Source organism: Ursus americanus, chromosome 3 (genome assembly GCF_024610735.1).
Source record: "Ursus americanus isolate L20-20 chromosome 3, mUrsAme1.1.p, whole genome shotgun sequence".
Taxonomy (NCBI): Eukaryota; Metazoa; Chordata; class Mammalia; order Carnivora; family Ursidae; genus Ursus; species Ursus americanus.
Genome location: NC_142129.1, coordinates 88,875,364 through 88,891,811, shown reverse-complemented (window position 1 = coordinate 88,891,811; position 16,448 = coordinate 88,875,364). Strand labels below are relative to the sequence as shown.

Here is a 16,448-nt window from a genome sequence, read left to right as displayed (position 1 = left end):
GATTAAGCTAACTGGGCAGTCACCAACCCATGAACACATTCTCCGTATGTAAGGCTTTTTGGTTGCAGTTTCTTTTCCCAATTACATTGTTAAAAGTAGGTTGTGGTCTAAGCATGCCATACTTATTTGAACTTGGATCTCTTGGGTTATCACAGGGCTCCTTCCCCCTTTCACACTTTTCACCAGTCTTCCACGGGCTTCATGGAATGGCAGTTAGTATGGAGAAATGAAGCCAGTGTTCGTGGGTCGTTTTCTGGGTGTCTGCTGCCAGGGTCAGAGGACTTACATGAGGGGAATTCACAATTGACTTCCCAGTCTTGATTTCATATGGAAGCTTGTTTCAAAAAAAAAACTAATCAAGAGAAAAACTATACAGGAATCTATGTAAAATGACAGAAGCCAGGAAGAAAGAGAGGGAGGAGAAGAGAAGGGACATCTTTTTCTCTTTAATTAAGTGGTGTTTGTATCTTCAGTTGATTGTAGGCTGTGACTCTTAGAATTTGTTCTATTTTTAGCCTCCTGATTGATTGGGAAAACAGTGACCTGGAAAAGAGAGATATGTGTGGTGGAAGAGGTGAGCTGTGAGGTCAGTGTCTTTCCTGGATCTAAGTGTCTCTGTCCAGCCACCTGTTAGACTGTGCTGACCCAGTCACGCAGGTTCCAGCAGGGGACAGTTCTTATGCCCTGAGTGACATGGCTTATCCCCTAGCCTGAGGTTCAGCAGGAATTGGGACAGCTCTGGCATCATTCATGGTGTTTGCTTAAGGATCTGGCTTTGTACGGATTTCTGTTATAATTCAGTTTGACTCTCTATTATCTCTTAATTCCTCTGTTCTACATTAAATTTTTTCCCTGACATTTTATTATGAAGAAAACTAAAACAGGTGAAGAATTTTCATGAAAACAGTAGCACCCATGTACTCAGCTCTTAGGTTCTGCAATTAAGATTTTACTGTACTTGCTTTATTACATGTCTGTTCCTCTAGTCATTCCTCCTCAGAGTAGTAACCCTTTCCCACTCCGTGCATGCCGGAGACTCAAATGTTTGTTGTTGGGTGTCGAATTAATAAATTTTCTCCGTAACAAGTATTGGTAAGAGATCTGAAACACCTGATGTAACAAATACATTTTGTTCCTTTTATAAAAACAACTACCAGGCACATGCCAAGTAGAATTTCATTTAATCTTCACAGGGATCCAGCTGAATAGGGCCTGTCATCACATTTTGTAGGTGAAGAAGGTGAGATTCAGAGAGGTCAGGTAACCTGCTCAAGATTATTCCATTCATAAGCAAAGAAGACAGCATTTGAACTCAGGATAGGCCGAGTTTCAAAGCTGTCACTCGTAACCCCTATGCCATACGTTCTTCCCATGCATTCCCTCTCTCTAACTCGTGCCCTCAGCTGCAGCCAGAGGAACTGATGAGAAGGTTAGAAGCTTACTCTGGGAGTTCAGATAAAAAGCATATTCCCTAGAATCCAAACACCCCTTTAAGTATGCCAGCAATCATGTCTGCTCACCTGATCTTAAAACGGCCAGATGAAATGCAGTGGATTTTTTCTTTATCTTGGTTCAGCAAAGTATCTCATTTGGAAAAGTAGAGACTTTAGTTCCCCTTGTTTTATTCTAGGATGGATAGCCCTTCTTTGTTCCTCCTTCGAATTGTTCGGTAATATCTAGAATATAGTTGCCTTGGATGGCTATCAAAATGGTTTCTAAGGAAAGGGAACCGAATCCAGATCGTGATGTGATTCTTTCAGCCGTCTGAAAAAGATGTTTTTGTTTGCGTTTTTTAGTGCTTGACTTCAGTTTAGTTGATGCATCAAGGTAGTTTGGGGGTTTTTTTGGTCTCTGAAATTTTTAAGTTTTCCTTTATTCTGGTAAGAACACTGATGTTGAGATCTGCCCTCTTAAGTTTTAAGTGTATGATACATTATTGTTGACGGTATGTACAGCGTCAGACGGCAGATCACTAGAGCTCATTCATCTTACTTGACTGAGACTTTAGACCCGTTGATCAGCAATTTCCCATTTTCCCCTTCCCTCCGCCTGTGGCAGCCACCGTTCTACTCTTTGATTCTATGACTTTGACTCTTCTAAATACATCACAGAAACGGAGTCATGCACTATTTGTCTTTCTGTGGCTGGCTTGTTTCACTTAGCGTGATGTCCTCAGGGTTTATCCATATTGTTCCATGCTGCAGGGGCTTCCCTCCCTTTTTAAGCCTGAATAATATTCCAGTGTCTGTATATCACATTTCCTTTGTCCATTCCTCTGTTGGTGGATATTTAGCTTGTTTTCTGCATCTTGGCTGTTGTGAACAGTGCTGTAGTGGACATGGGGATGCTAATGTCTTTTAAGATCCTGATTTCAATTATTTTGGATAAATACCCAGAAGTAGGATTGCTGGATCATATGATAGTTCTATTTTTCATTTTTTGAGGACCTCCACGCTGTTTTTCATAGCACCGTGCCATTCTGCATTCCCCCCAGCCGTGTACGAGGGTTCCAGTTACTCCACATCCTCACCAACATTTGTCTTTCTTTTTTGACAATAGCCTATTTACAACTTAAAATACAACTACTTGGTTTGACCCTTTTGACCCAGCAGGTCCTTAACCATTATTAAACCTTTCCTGTTGTGTGAGCAGCGTGTCGTGAGCTACTCACTAAATCACTCCTCATCCTTGCTGCTTCCTGAGCGCTAAAGTTGAGTAGATGAACTTATCATATCAGCTTAGCTCTGTCATTTAGCACAGTAGCGTGCTGAATATCGATTCGAAAAGATGCAATTAAATTGCAGACTAAACTTGCTTTAAATGGTTTTTGTCTTATGTGTGCTATTGGCTCCCGGCTTGAATGTTTTTGTTATTTTGCCCATTAGCTGTTCTCTTCTATTTTATTCCTGTGTATTAGGTCTTCTCCATAGTTTCCTGATGTAAAACATGGTGAAGTCCCTTTTACTTCAATGCATCTTCTTCATAGCACAGCCCTGAAAATGTTGGCATGTTGTAGTCTCCAAATGCATTTTCTTAAATCAGTGGTCAGGCTGACAGTGTCCAAACTTAGGGAAAAGCCTGTGGGTAGTATATCCGGTCCATTACAAAATACTAGCATCTGGTGACCACGGGGTCGGGTTCTCTGGAGAGTAAGGCGCTATCACAGAGGGCCTGGGTGCTTTCTCGTTAAGTGAATATAAGACAGTGAGAAGTAATTGTTCCTATTTATATGTTGCTTGAGAAACTCCTGTTTATTTGCTTTTTTAAGAATCTTAGAGGCCCAGATCTGTAGCAGATTATTTTATTTAGCTCCAGTGAAGATACCAGATCCTCCGAGTCACATCTAATGGGCATTTTGAAACCCACCAAGGGAAAACAAGGGCCAGAACCAAAGAAGCAGCGCAGGTTCTCTGGGCTGCAGTGGTTTTGCGCTTGTAGCCCAGCAGATTCTAGAGAAGGTGTGGGCACCCTGGCTGCCGCCGCAGAGCCCCCAGAGAGCGGTCAAGACCGTAGCTGGCGTTCCTGCTACCTATAGCGCCCTTCTAACCTGAGCAGCTCCCTGTGACCGCTGTCGGGAAGAGGAAGACTTCAGGTTCCTATTTGTGCTAGCTTCTGCACAGGTGACTTCAGTCAAGTTACCTAACCTCACTGAGCTTCAGTGCCCCACCCTGAAGGAAGTACAGGGTTGTTACCGTGGAAAATAATCCTATATGTACAGTATTGCGCGGTTTGCCTCTCGCATGTGGAGTGTTCCTTAAATGGGAGCTGTGAGTAATATTACTATCATTTTCAGTTACTTGCTGAGAGAGAAAAACTCGTTTCTTTTAACAATCAGATGACAAAAATATTGTCCATAAAGTCAACTGAACGAGAATTGGGGGAAAGGTATACATAAGCTTCGATTGGATTATCCTGAAGAAATTAATATATTTCATATGCATTTTTCGGTAAAATATATCTGTAAACCTATATGATATGGGTGCAAGTAATCAAGAATATTGATTTAAATATCATCACTTATAGGTCTGAATATACTGATACTGAGATAATCTACTTGTGAATTATTTGGGGAATTGTCTTTGTATTCAGACCTAAAACCTTGGTTTTTGTCCTTTACTAATATATATTTTAAATACTTCTTTTAAGTGAAAAAATTTTAATGAACATGTAATGAAATGTTTTATGTTATAAACACCATACCCGCCCTTGAGGAGCTTATAGTCATGATTATTACTGTTTTCATCCTTATCCTGACCCCTTGGAAATAAATTATCCTGCTTTGTACTGTGTCTTGCTTTATTTCTATTTTTGCATAGCATGTGGTATTATTATTATTATTATTACTATTTTTCTTCTAGACTCACAGTGTCTTTTAAGTCAGACGGGGTCTTTATCATTCTGATGCTTCTAAAAGAATGTCTTATGTCTAATTGGTGCTCAGTAATTCTTTATTAAGTAGTTGATGACCCTCAAAGATGTAAGACCCAAGGTACAAGAGAATTCTTGTTAATTTCTTTTGGCAATCATTCTAAAAATGATAGTGGGTATGCATTGGAAGGCCCAACAGTACCTGTGTATTTGTGACTCTAACCCCGATCCCATTGCCCCAACTGATAATAAAGTTGGTGTATCTCACTGATACATTAACATTTTGTGCTTGGAGGATTCTCAGAAGATGGTGGTAATGGTAAATAATTTTTGAATCTGCCTGAGTCATCCTAAAAATGGAACAACTAGATCATACGACCAAGGACTCATTGACAGCATGTACAACACAACTGAGCGAAAGAGTAGTGTCTGAGAACCCCAGATACAGATGAGTGGGAGAAACCCCCGACAGCCACAAGACTGGCTGTGGTGTCCGTGTCTGTGTGAGAGAAAGTAGAGGGGAGCAAGGAGGCATCTGGTGAATTTGAGATCAGAAGAACTCCCAACCAGCAGGTAAGTGTTCCCTGGAAAAGACCACCAGCTGCTCAGTGGGTGCAGGGCCGCATTTAGGTGAGGGGCTCACAGCCCAGTGGCCTTTATGAACCCTTAGCAGTCAAGCACCTAGTGCTGTGTGCTGAGGCTGGAGGAGAATAAAATCTGAATAGGATACGGACTATAGAGACAAAGAGACAGAAGTGGGGCGGGGGCAGTGCCAGGAAGTCTCAGAAAGCAAGAGGCCAGGTTTTTAACACTAAATAAAAACAGTGTAAGAGGGAACTCTGCTAAGTTTGAAGAGGTGTTCCAGTCTCTGCCTCTTTCTAAGAGACTGGGGACTGTGACGTCACCCACGGATGAGGACCATAAAGGTACCAAGGTCAAATCCCATACTGAGGTTTAAGGAAAAGTAAGTAAGGAGCAGAACACTGTTGGCAGTGAAAGCAAGAAACCGGAAAGAAACACCCAGAACAAGCTATAAGACATTTTTTTTTTAAGTAATATCAAAACATGAAAGAACAAAACTCAGAATTTAAAAAATCTCAAATGAGGTGACAGAACTCAAATATATATAAATAATAGGACAATGTAAGAAAATCACAAAGCAATAAGAAAAAAAAGATTTGCAATGGAATGGTAAATACTGAAGACTGGCAAAGACAATTCAACTTACAAATAAGAGTCCCTGAAGAAAAGAACAAAGCAGCAAAGGAAAGGAGCGGATACGAAAATCAGTAATTCAAGAAAAATTTCCTAAAACTACAAAGAAACAAAATTGAAAGCTATAAATTAAAAGCATACCCCTGCGTATCTGAAAAGAGTGACCCACGATGAGCACCGTCAAGATATATTTGAGTACAATTACTGGACTTTCACGACAAGCAGTCTGTTGGGCATCTCAACAGTAGCCACTGGCCGCTCGGAGTCCTTGAAGAGTGACAGGTCTGGATTGAGCCGCGCGGCATACAGGATTCTAAAGACCTAGTATGAAAATAAGTAAATCGTCTCATTAATTTTTTATGTTGTCACATGTGGAAAACATTTTAGATACCTTTCATTAAATAAAATATATTTTAAAAATTTTACCTCTTTTTAATGTGCCTACTAGAAAATTTAAAATTGCATATGCAAGTTATCTCTTTGGCTTGTGTGAGTATTTTGTTGGACAGTATGGATCTAAACTCCCTTCTGCATCAGGGTCCCCATTCTGCGTCCAAAGGACCTCCCTGAATAGAAATTTCCTGTGAATAGTCCTTTTGAAGCTTTCTCTCAGTATGCTTGGAATCTCTCTTTTTTGTCTTTTTCCTTGAATTCTTTGTTCTCACTTTTCAAGGAACTCTCACCTTCCAGAATAAGCCAGAGCATAGCACTGCTTGCATCTGCAGAGGTAGAAAGCTGTGCCTCAGTCCTGACCCGCGCCCCACCCCCCCAGCCGTGTCCGTCCTACCCAGGGTGAGCACAGCGCCCCCTGCAGGGCCGGGGAGCCACCACCGCACTCTGTAGATCTCGTGCTGAGGTACAGCGGCTGGCTCGGGCTCCCTCTGGAAACGGCATTCTTCTCTCGTTTTTTTTTTCCCTCTCTTAGGCTTTTACCTTGTGGTTTGTTTTAGTGCTCTCCAACCGAGTTTGTCTTCGTTTTCTTTGTGATTTATCTTTTCCAGATAACCAGTTTAAAGATGAGCTTCTGTGGTAATAGACCTCCAAACTATCTGTATTTAAACTAGTTCTCCTTTAGGGAAAAACAAGTAATCTTCATTAAAATGATTAAAATCACTGTTTGGAAAGGAAGAGAATTTCGGGGAAAATAAATTAACCGAATCGTGCACTGGTCCTTTGAAAATTTGAAACAGGAAAGCCCTGTAATTACTTGAAGTTCTTTTACAAAATCAGCTCATAAACGTTCACATCATTTATGCATGTTCTTCGGGAGAATAAACATTACCATTCCACATTTCCTTCTCTTGACACGAATCTTGACACTATTTTTATATGTGACATCTCTTCTTCATAAATAGCATTTTTCCAGTTAGTTTGCAATTTAGCCACTTCACATTGTCTGCCTAAATTGTTACTAATTCTCAGTGAAGTCTGGTAAGATCTAGTACCTAACAGAAGCATTTATTTCAGTGTCTGGAATGGAATGGAGAAGTGAAATAGCTGTGTGGTTCTGCACATTTTCCCTTGTTTTCTTTAAGAACACATTAGATTTCTATCGTTCTTAATTAGAGAACAGGAAATTTTCTGTCCTATTAATGGAAGCTATTGTGGACTGGGAAATAAGTGTGTGGAGCAGGGAAGATTTGGATAGAATTATTTTCTAGCTTCTTTGTTCTGTTCCTTGCAGCTAATTCATAGAAACCAAGGCTTGATGTATATTGGGTTACCTGTAGGAGAGACACTGATACGCCTTGTCAGTGTGAGCCTACGCGAGTGTGAGCCTATTTGGCGTCCTGAATAGGGAGAGTGCCTTGTTCACCCACCATTGACTACATGATGTTCTCCCTGTGGTAGACAAGCACATCAAAGCTCCCTTGGAATTCCTATGAATCTGTGGCATCTCTGGTTGGTTGATTGATTGATTGATTGAACTGTATGTATAGCATTTCAATGATGAAATGTTATTTAGTAAAAGAGAGCTCAAGTCCATTTCTACCACACGGGTTTAACCACCTCAGGAGTGATGGCAGTAAGAACCTCTGGTTAACGTGCCTGTATGCCTTCTAGAATGTGAAACTGCCACCTCTTTGATCACTGGGTCCTGCATGGCCCCATACTGTTCAATAGCATCTGTGCATTCCAGCCCTCCCTTGTCCCTTCCCTCCCCCCTCTCCCTGTGTACAGCTCCCCCTGTGGGAGCTTCTCTAGAACCTTCCGTGCCTGGCTACACTGGGTGTGCTCATCTGTACATGTGGTCGTGGTGGAGGTGGTTCTCTGAATATGCACTTCATATGAACATGTATCACATTACCATTTTACCGAAAGTCGTTTTAAGTGCCTGGATAAAAATACTCAGTTCGAGCTCACAAAGACTGAGGAAGAGTGTTAGTGGCAGTGCTGGGACCAGAGCACCTGCCTTTGGAGTTCCACTCTTTGGTTCTTAACAGGGCACCATGACCACCTATGTGAGCTAAGCAAGGACAAAGCATATTACCTTTTTATGTTTATGTTACTGTTTTAATGTTTATGTTACTAACTAGTAATTTTTTTGGTCAACCTCAATTCCATTTTGGTGTGAAAATTAAATTGTGAAAACGGTTGTGTAAGAAGTTGACATTAAAGATAGGCAGAGACAAGTAACACTGAGGGATCTGCCAGGAAAGTGGAGAGGAGGCAGAAGAAAAATTCAGTAGCCCCTCATTTCATCTGTGTTAGGGGTTTTATTTCTACTCTGATTCCATTATTTTGTAGATGGGAAAAGTTATACCTGCTGAAGTTAAACGTCTTTTCCAAGTTCAATTTACTGGAAGTTATAACCCAGATTTCCTGACTCTACGTTAAATATTGTTTTTTTAAGATTTTATTTATTTATTTATTTGTTTATTTATTTATTTATTTGAGAGAGAGAGAGAGAGAGAGCGAGAGCATGAGTTCTCATGGGGGGAGGGGCAGAGGGAGAAGCAGACTCTCCACTGAGCAGGGAGCCTGATGTGGGGCTTGATCCTAGGTCCCTGAGATCATGATCTGAGCTGAGGGCAGATGCTTAACCGACTGAGCCACCCAGGTGCTGCTACATTAAATATTGTTTCTGATGTGCTACCCTGACTTCTCCTAGTTTGGAGAAAAGAGCAGTTTCATCATAGAACTTAACTGACTCTGGGGTGCATAAGTGGCTCGGTTGGTTAAGCATCCGACTCTTGGTTTTGGCTTAGGTCGAGATCTCAGGGTCATGAGATCAAGGCCCTGTGTTGGGCTCCTCCCGCTGTGCACGCACATGTTCACTCTCAAGTAAGTAAATAAAAATCTTAAAAAAGCCACAAAACTTAACTGAATCTGAAGCTAAAGCTAATACCACAAACTATGGAGAAGGTCTGAGTCAGCAAACTCTTAGAACATGTGGTGAGTCCCAACGAGTCTGCTTCCAAATGAATCTGTAAGTGCAGCGCATACTCCTAGAAGGGCCTCTGGCCCCACCGCTACCATATCAGCTAGCTTTGCTGCGTAACAGACCACCCCCAAACTTAGTAGCTTAAAGCAAAAGCCATGTATTTTAAAATTTTACAGCAGCTAATTATTAGAATCTCACTGTTAGCAATATTAGTACTTCTACCACTGAGCTTTCTTTTGGGTCTGTGAACTCCATTGTAATTAAATCCATACACTTCTTAAGTGAGGCACTAGTTTTAAATTTTAAATGCCTTTACAAGAAACAATTGCTGGAGAGGATGTGGAGAAAGGGGATCCCTCCTACATTGTTGGTGGAAATGCAAGTTGGTACAGCCACTCTGGAAAACAGTGTGGAGGTCCCTTACAAAGTTAAAAATTGAGCTACCCTATGACCCAGCCATTGCACTACTGGGTATTTACCCCAAAGATACAGACGTAGTGAAGAGAAGGGCCATATGCACCCCAATGTTCATAGCAGCATTGTCCACAATAGCTAAATCATGGAAGGAGCCAAGATGCCCTTCAACAGATGACTGGATTAAGAAGTTGTGGTCCATGTATACAATGGAATATTACTCAGCTATCAAAAAGAACGATTTCTCAACATTTGCTGCAACATGAACGGCACTGGAGGAGATAATGCTAAGTGAAGTAAGTCAAGCAGAGAAAGACAACTATCATATGATTTCTCTCATCTATGGAACATAGGAACTAGGAAGATCGGTAGGGGAAGAAAGGGGGGTAATCAGAAGGGGGAATGAAGCATGAGAGACTATGGACTCTGAGAAACAAACTGAGGGCTTCAGAGGGGAGGGGGGTGGGGGAATGGGATAGACTGGTGATGGGTAGTACGGAGGGCACGTATAGCATGGTGCACTGGGTGTTATACGCAACTAATGAGTCATCGAACTTTACATCAGAAACCAGGGATGTACTGTATGGTGACTAACATAATATAATAAAAAAACATTAAAAAAATTTTTAAATGCCTTTAAAAAGAAATTTCTTATTTTCTCTGACTTTTATTTCACTTAGGAAACAGTTCTTTCATCACAATATAATCTGTATTAACGCACCTTTTTTTTTAAACTTCTGAGTCTTCGAACAAATGTTTATTATTTTTTTAAAAAGGAACAATAGTTTCATAATTACAAATACCATTCCTTGTGACCTTTGGATCACTGTAATGCCCTAATTGTGAAAAACCTAAACTCAGGCATTTTTTAAAAATTATTTTGTCATTAATACTAGTTTATGTTGGGTTTTCTGGGTTTAAAAGTGTCTTCATGGGATTTAACTATGTCGTTTTTAAACTAGCTGGTCACAGTGTTACGTGTGACCGTTGATGCTGCTGTTGTCAGGTTTGCTTTTGACGGTGATAGAAAATTTCAAGTTTAAGTTCCTGGATATCCTCTTCTGGCCTTTCATTATCGTCAAAAAAGTGTGTTTATCCATGCCCCCTTTATGTTAGATTTCTCCGGTAAATTCACCCTGCATTTGTAGTCAATGTGTCCTTCGTGAGCTGCTCTTTGCTCCTGTTAACACTGAGTCTTCTGTCCCTTTTGTTTGCAGTGTCTCAGTTTGAAACTGAATTCTACATCAGTGGGCTTGCACCTCTCTGCGATCAGCTTGTGGTTCTTTCCTATGTGAAGGAGGTGTCGGAAAAAACGGTAATTTTTTTTAATACCCCAAATGCGAAGGGAAGTGTGAGTTCATTTTTTTTTTTTTTAAGATTTTATTTATTTATTTGACAGAGACAGAGACAGAGACAGCCAGTGAGAGAGGGAACACAAGCAGGGGGAGTGGGAGAGGAAGAAGCAGGCTCACAGCGGAGGAGCCTGATGTGGGGCTCGATCCCACAACGCCGGGATCACACCCTGAGCCGAAGGCAGACGCTTAACCGCTATGCCACCCAGGCGCCCCTGGGTTCATTTTTTAAGCATGATCAGGTTGCCCGTGAAAGGGCTGTAGTCTGAGCAGAACTTCCTGACCTATAAAAGAAGGGAGGAGAGTATATATTTACCTTTCGGAAGCCCCACTCAGTGCCTGCCTTTTGTTCCCTTTGCCGAGCAAGGGGAGTCATTTTTTTTTTTCCTCTTTTTTCCATCTCTTGGTATTTTTGTCGAAAGGAATGAAGGATTCCTTTTGCTGAAGGGCGAAGAAACTAAGCTGACACTGTGCATTAGCAGAAATGACAGCAATGAAGTTGATCTGCCGCAACAAGAGGGGCCCCTGTGGTCAGAGGGAATTACAGAAAGGGCACTTCGTTATTTCCTGTGGTCCAGACAGATTTGCTTACTTCCCAGTGGCTGACTGATTCTCAGTAGCTTGATTTTTGCTTTGAAATTGATTGTGGCAAAGTCTCAGTTATCAGTGCAAATGAGGGTATGAAACACATGGCCGGTAGAAAGCAGAGAACCCAGATTTCATTATACGTGACTTTGGAGGGAAGCCTTTGTTTATGATCCAGTGGAGGGCATGTCCAGTGGAGACGGTCTTCCTTTGAAGCCTAGATGGGCCCCACTTCCAGCCTGTCTTCACTGTTAGAGTCCAGGGGTTCTTCAGAAAGGAGGGGGCTAGGGGTGGCTTTAAGGCATAAACAAGGAGAGCTTATGGTAAAGGATTTTTTTTTAGATGCTGTATATAAAAGAAATTGCAAATTGATTGTCTAGCCCTTTACAGTAAGTAGGGCTCTCCTTGTCTGTATCCTTTCCTTCTCCCCCCCCCCCCCGCTTTTCAGTTGGCTAGGAATAAAATGGGGGGGAACCCTGGGAGCCCCAGTTTTGAAGTGGTACCTGCTCTTGAGCATTTCTCTGAGCGAGCACTTGCAGTGGGAAGTCATCGCTATAGTAACCTGAGGCTCTGGGCGCCCATGTTGCTAGGCAATGGGATGCTGGAGACTTAAGTGAATACTCAGAGCGGCTAAAATCAATAGGGCTGGCTTCTAGCCCTGTTGCAGGACATCACTTTATTATTTTATTTATTTTTTTGAAAATAAAGAAAAGCAGTGGCTCCCGAGGGAGTAAATACAGTGCTTTCTGATGAGGGAGGTGGGGCGGATTGAGATTGTGATTGAAAGACATAGGAAAGAAGCAGTAAAATGAAAAAGGGAAAGCCTCATAAACAACCGAGAAAAAAAGAAAGGAAGCGGGGAAACCTTTGTTAATAAACAAGAGTATTACAAAGGAGTAAAGACCAAAGAAAGGCCAGCCTCATAGAGCAAATTAGAAAATGGAATTGAAAAGAAAAGAAAAAGGAATTTTTTCAGAGGAAGAAGTGTGAGTGTCGGAAGTGACTCCCGAATGTGTGTGCCAGCTCCTGTAGCTGTTTTATATGACGCCAAAGTACACCTTCGATCCTTAAACACGGAGTAAACTGATAAACTGAAGACAAAAGAAGTAAAGCAAGCATGGGGCCAGGCCACGCCCCTCTTTTTCTTTTTTCGTACGGAAAAGACCGTGTAACTGCAACATTAAACAAAACTTGTCTTTCTATCCTGCATGTTCTCCCTTACACCTATCACATCGTGCATGTGTCCGCACAGCTGCCCTCATGGTCACACACTCTTCTGTGTTGCCCGATTCTTGTGAATGTTATTCTGTTCTCTCTTCATGTGGCTGTGTATTCCCTTATCATTGTCATTTATAGTGGTTGTGAAGTATTTCGTCTAGATTTATTAAGCTGTTCGCCCTAATGTTTATTTCTCTTTCATTCATTAATAAAGCATATGTGTCTCCAGAGTCCTGCTAAGCATTGGGGATCAGAGACCCAACAAGACTAAATTCTTGCTCTTGGGAAGTTCACAGATAAGCTGGGCTGCTTGACCAGTGAGCAAAGGTCGTGAAGTTAACAAGATGAATAACATCACCGATGCTTCCCTTACGCATGTCAAGGAGCTGTTTATGTGACCAAGCAAGGAGGTTTTCTTTTAATATTTTTTGCTTCAAATATTTTTTCTATTCTTGCTATTCTAATTTTGATACTTTTTGTCATTATTAGAGCAGTTAATTTTTTAACTATTCAAGTCTTTCCATTTTCCCCATTGTTTCAAAATTGAGATATTTCTCATTTTTCCACAGATGTGAAAAATTATGCTGTATATTCACAATTTTTTTCCCTCTACTAGTTGATCTTTTATAGTTGCTGTTTTATTTTTTAAATGTTTTGAAATGTATGAGATGCAAAACTAATGCAGTTGCTTCTCAGTTAACCTAACAAAATGGATCAGAGTACTCTCTGAGGCTTACAGTCTGTTCCTCGGGGAACTTGGGGAGTTGGGGAAGCCCCGATTTGTCTCACGCTGCCCCCTTCCTCTGGGCTGTCTGTGCTGGTGTCCCACGGCTACAAGGCTTGCTGCCTTGGGAAACCCTTAAATGTGTGTTTTATGCCTGCATGCCGAATGCTCAAAAAGCTCAAACTTCCAAAGTAAAACAAACTTGATTTCAAGATTCACTGTAAGTCCCCAGTTTTTCCACCAGTTGCGGTCTCACCATTGACTCATGTGACTTTGACCTTAGTAGAGTTTTTGATCCCGTTCCTTCATCTGTGATATTTGGAGCAATAATACTCACCAGGGGGTTAAGAGCTGACTGAAAACAGTCTGCATCTCACCACCTTCTAGGTTAGTGGAACTGCCTCGGCCCTAAAAAACCCTCTTTCCCCCTTCTTGTCCTAGAACTGTGCTGTTCAAAACTCTCGTCACTAACGATATGTGGCTATCTAAATTTTAATTCATGAAAAATAAAATTAAAAACCCGGTTTCTCAGTTACGCTAGCCACCAGTGACTCCTGCCTGTCACGTTGGGTGGTGCCCATGGCAGCTGTTGCCTTCTCACATGTTCTGTTTTCGACGTAGCTCTCAGTCTGTGTGGCTTGTCAGCGTCACTAGGAAGCTTACTGGCAGTGGCAGTGGTTTGGCAGTTTGTAATATTATTTTTACTCTTTCTCACATTGGTGAGAAAGAGGTGTAAGCCAGTTGTGGAAGTGTGCAGTGGCCGTGGCCTTGGAGCTGAGTGGTGGACAGCTGCAGGGACACAGCAGTGCCTGTCCTGTTGATGTCAAACAAGAGGTCAGGGAATAACATGGTGTGACGAGTCTGTCCATGCAGGTGGTTAGAAGGGCTCACATCTGCTGAAATTATGAAGCCCATGCATTTAATTATGACTGACTGGAACAAATTTGTAGTTTCTAGAAGCATAATGAGAACACACCTTTCCCTCTCCTTTCCCCCCAGGAAAGAGAATACTGTGCCAGGCCAAGACTGGATATTATCCAGCCACTCTCTGAAACCTGTGAAGAGATCTCTTCCGACGCTCTGACAGTGAGAGGCTTTCAGGAGAACGAGTGTAGAGATTATCATTTAGGTGAGAGACCAAGGCTCTGGCTCATGTTATTTCTGATACTCGTAGGTCTTTTTTCTTTCACGTGATTAGCACAACCAGGAATTTAAATTGAGGTGCTCCAAGGGTCATAGAGACTACCTGGTCAGACCTCTTGTGTCGAAGATGAGGGCCTGAGGCCCAGACATATTGCAGAACATGCTTGAGCTCCCACAGCAGAAGGGAAGGGTAGGCTTGGGGCCAGGACCAAGGTGAGTAGGCTCCGTGGTCTTTGTTCTTATGTTTTGTGTGTTTTCCTAGTTAGTGTGACACACCGACATTGGGCAGCATGGTTCTGTGGTTGCCATATGACTCCCAACATTATATATCTGGAAAGCGTGCTCTGGGATGGCAGAGAAGTCGTCTGTTTGTGACCAAATGCGCAGAGCCTGGAAGAGTGCCTGACGAGTACTAGGTGTTTGCAGAATATTTGCAGAGTGAATGAGCAAATGCGCTAGTCACTGCTCAGAAATAAAGGACGAACCGCTGCTGTTTGGTCATACCGGGGCCTCTGTGCTAGAGTGTCCTCATATACTTTAAAAATACATTGATGGAAGTAGAACAGCCTAAGCTTTTTTTATTTTTTTTATTTTTTTGAAATTCTTTTCTGCTTCAAAAACAATTGACATGTTTTCAGAATATTTTCAATTCTCATTTTGGCCAAATGAAATGAAGAAATATTCTGTACAGTTGGAGCTTTCTTTATGTGGCCACTCATCAGTTGAGAAATGTGAGTCTGTTCTGGACTTGGCAAAAAGCAAATGTGACTCACAACTGGCAGTGTCCGAGCTGGGTATTTTGCTCAGAGCAAACTCTGCTGCCCACTTAGAAACCCTTCAGAACAGGTTGTATAATTGAATTCTGCAGGAAACCCTCACCATTGGCGTTGTGCACAACATGCCGAAATGATAGATTATGTCCCCAGGGCTCGGGGCATCTGTCATTTATGCTGTAGATGGCCTTGACCTTGATGAGGAGGAAACATTTATCGCCACCTGTGGGGTGTAATTGTTCTGTTAAAATAGAACAGTGCTGTAAATGGCCATAAATTAAGTTTATACACAGAGGATGAATTCTGATACACCATAGACATGGAGAATTTTGATCATCCTCTTTCGGTCGGAGTCACAATGTTAATGTGTTAAACACAGAATTCTAAACCTGCCTTACTTTTTTTAAGTTTTTTGGTATTCCTTCCTTCCCTCCCTTCTTTTTTCTTTCAAATAATTTTTACATGTAAATGTTTTTTAAAGCACTCCCACCTTCAAACAGAGCCAAACACACTCCAAAGGAAGGCAAGTTTTCTGTTCCCTCTGGAGTTGGGTTACCTAACCAAGTCTCTGAAACTACGGCCGAGGTGTCTACTGCCACATCGCCCGCACTGTTCCTTTTTTCCCCTCACCTCTAGAGTACTCTGAAGGGGAATCGCTCTTCTACATCGTGAGTCCCAGAGATGTGGTAGTAGCCAAGGAACGAGACCAAGATGACCACATCGACTGGCTCCTTGAAAAGAAGAAATACGAGGTAATTTTGATTTTCTTTTCTTAAAAGTAATGACACGACTGTAACAGGGAGAGAATAAAAGGTTTCTGTAATAAATCTTTGGGTAGGTGAATTAGAATGCCCTAAGCTAAAAATATGTAGGAGGCTAATAACTTTCCAATACTCTTTTCAGAAATTGGGTGGGGGGGGAGATTACAAGGAGGTTAACTGGCTTCACTGCTCAGTGGAGGAGGAGGAGGTGGTGGTAGAGGGAGCGGAGTGGGTTCGATCCAGCCTATCCAAGTGTTTATTTTGTGGCTTTTTGAGGAAAATAAAATAGAGCTAGTATTTCAGAATTGTCTCATATATTTTAGTGGTACTCTTCGTTTGTGCTTATTTCATATGTAAAGTTAAGCTATGAAATTATTATTCACTAAGGATGGTTTGAACTACTTTTCGGATAGAATGATGTTGTCCACTCCATTGAGTCTTGAATCAGACTGATTTGAGTAGAAAACTGTCCCATGATGAGTTTTCTTTTTTAAAAATGAAAACCTTTCT

At 41.6% G+C, this 16,448-nt stretch overlaps 1 protein-coding gene across 2 annotated transcripts in view; it reads left to right on the top strand.

Moving 5' to 3' along the window:
- The window catches only part of VPS41 (VPS41 subunit of HOPS complex), a 168,635-nt gene that overhangs the window by 106,672 nt on the left and 45,515 nt on the right, over nt 1-16,448 (top strand). For both annotated transcript variants that reach the window (XM_045793496.2, XM_087861201.1), the window contains exons 11-13: nt 10,600-10,697; nt 14,261-14,390; nt 15,814-15,929. In XM_045793496.2, coding sequence (XP_045649452.1) covers nt 10,600-10,697; nt 14,261-14,390; nt 15,814-15,929 — 344 coding nt within the window. The remainder of the gene's footprint in view (nt 1-10,599; nt 10,698-14,260; nt 14,391-15,813; nt 15,930-16,448) is intronic.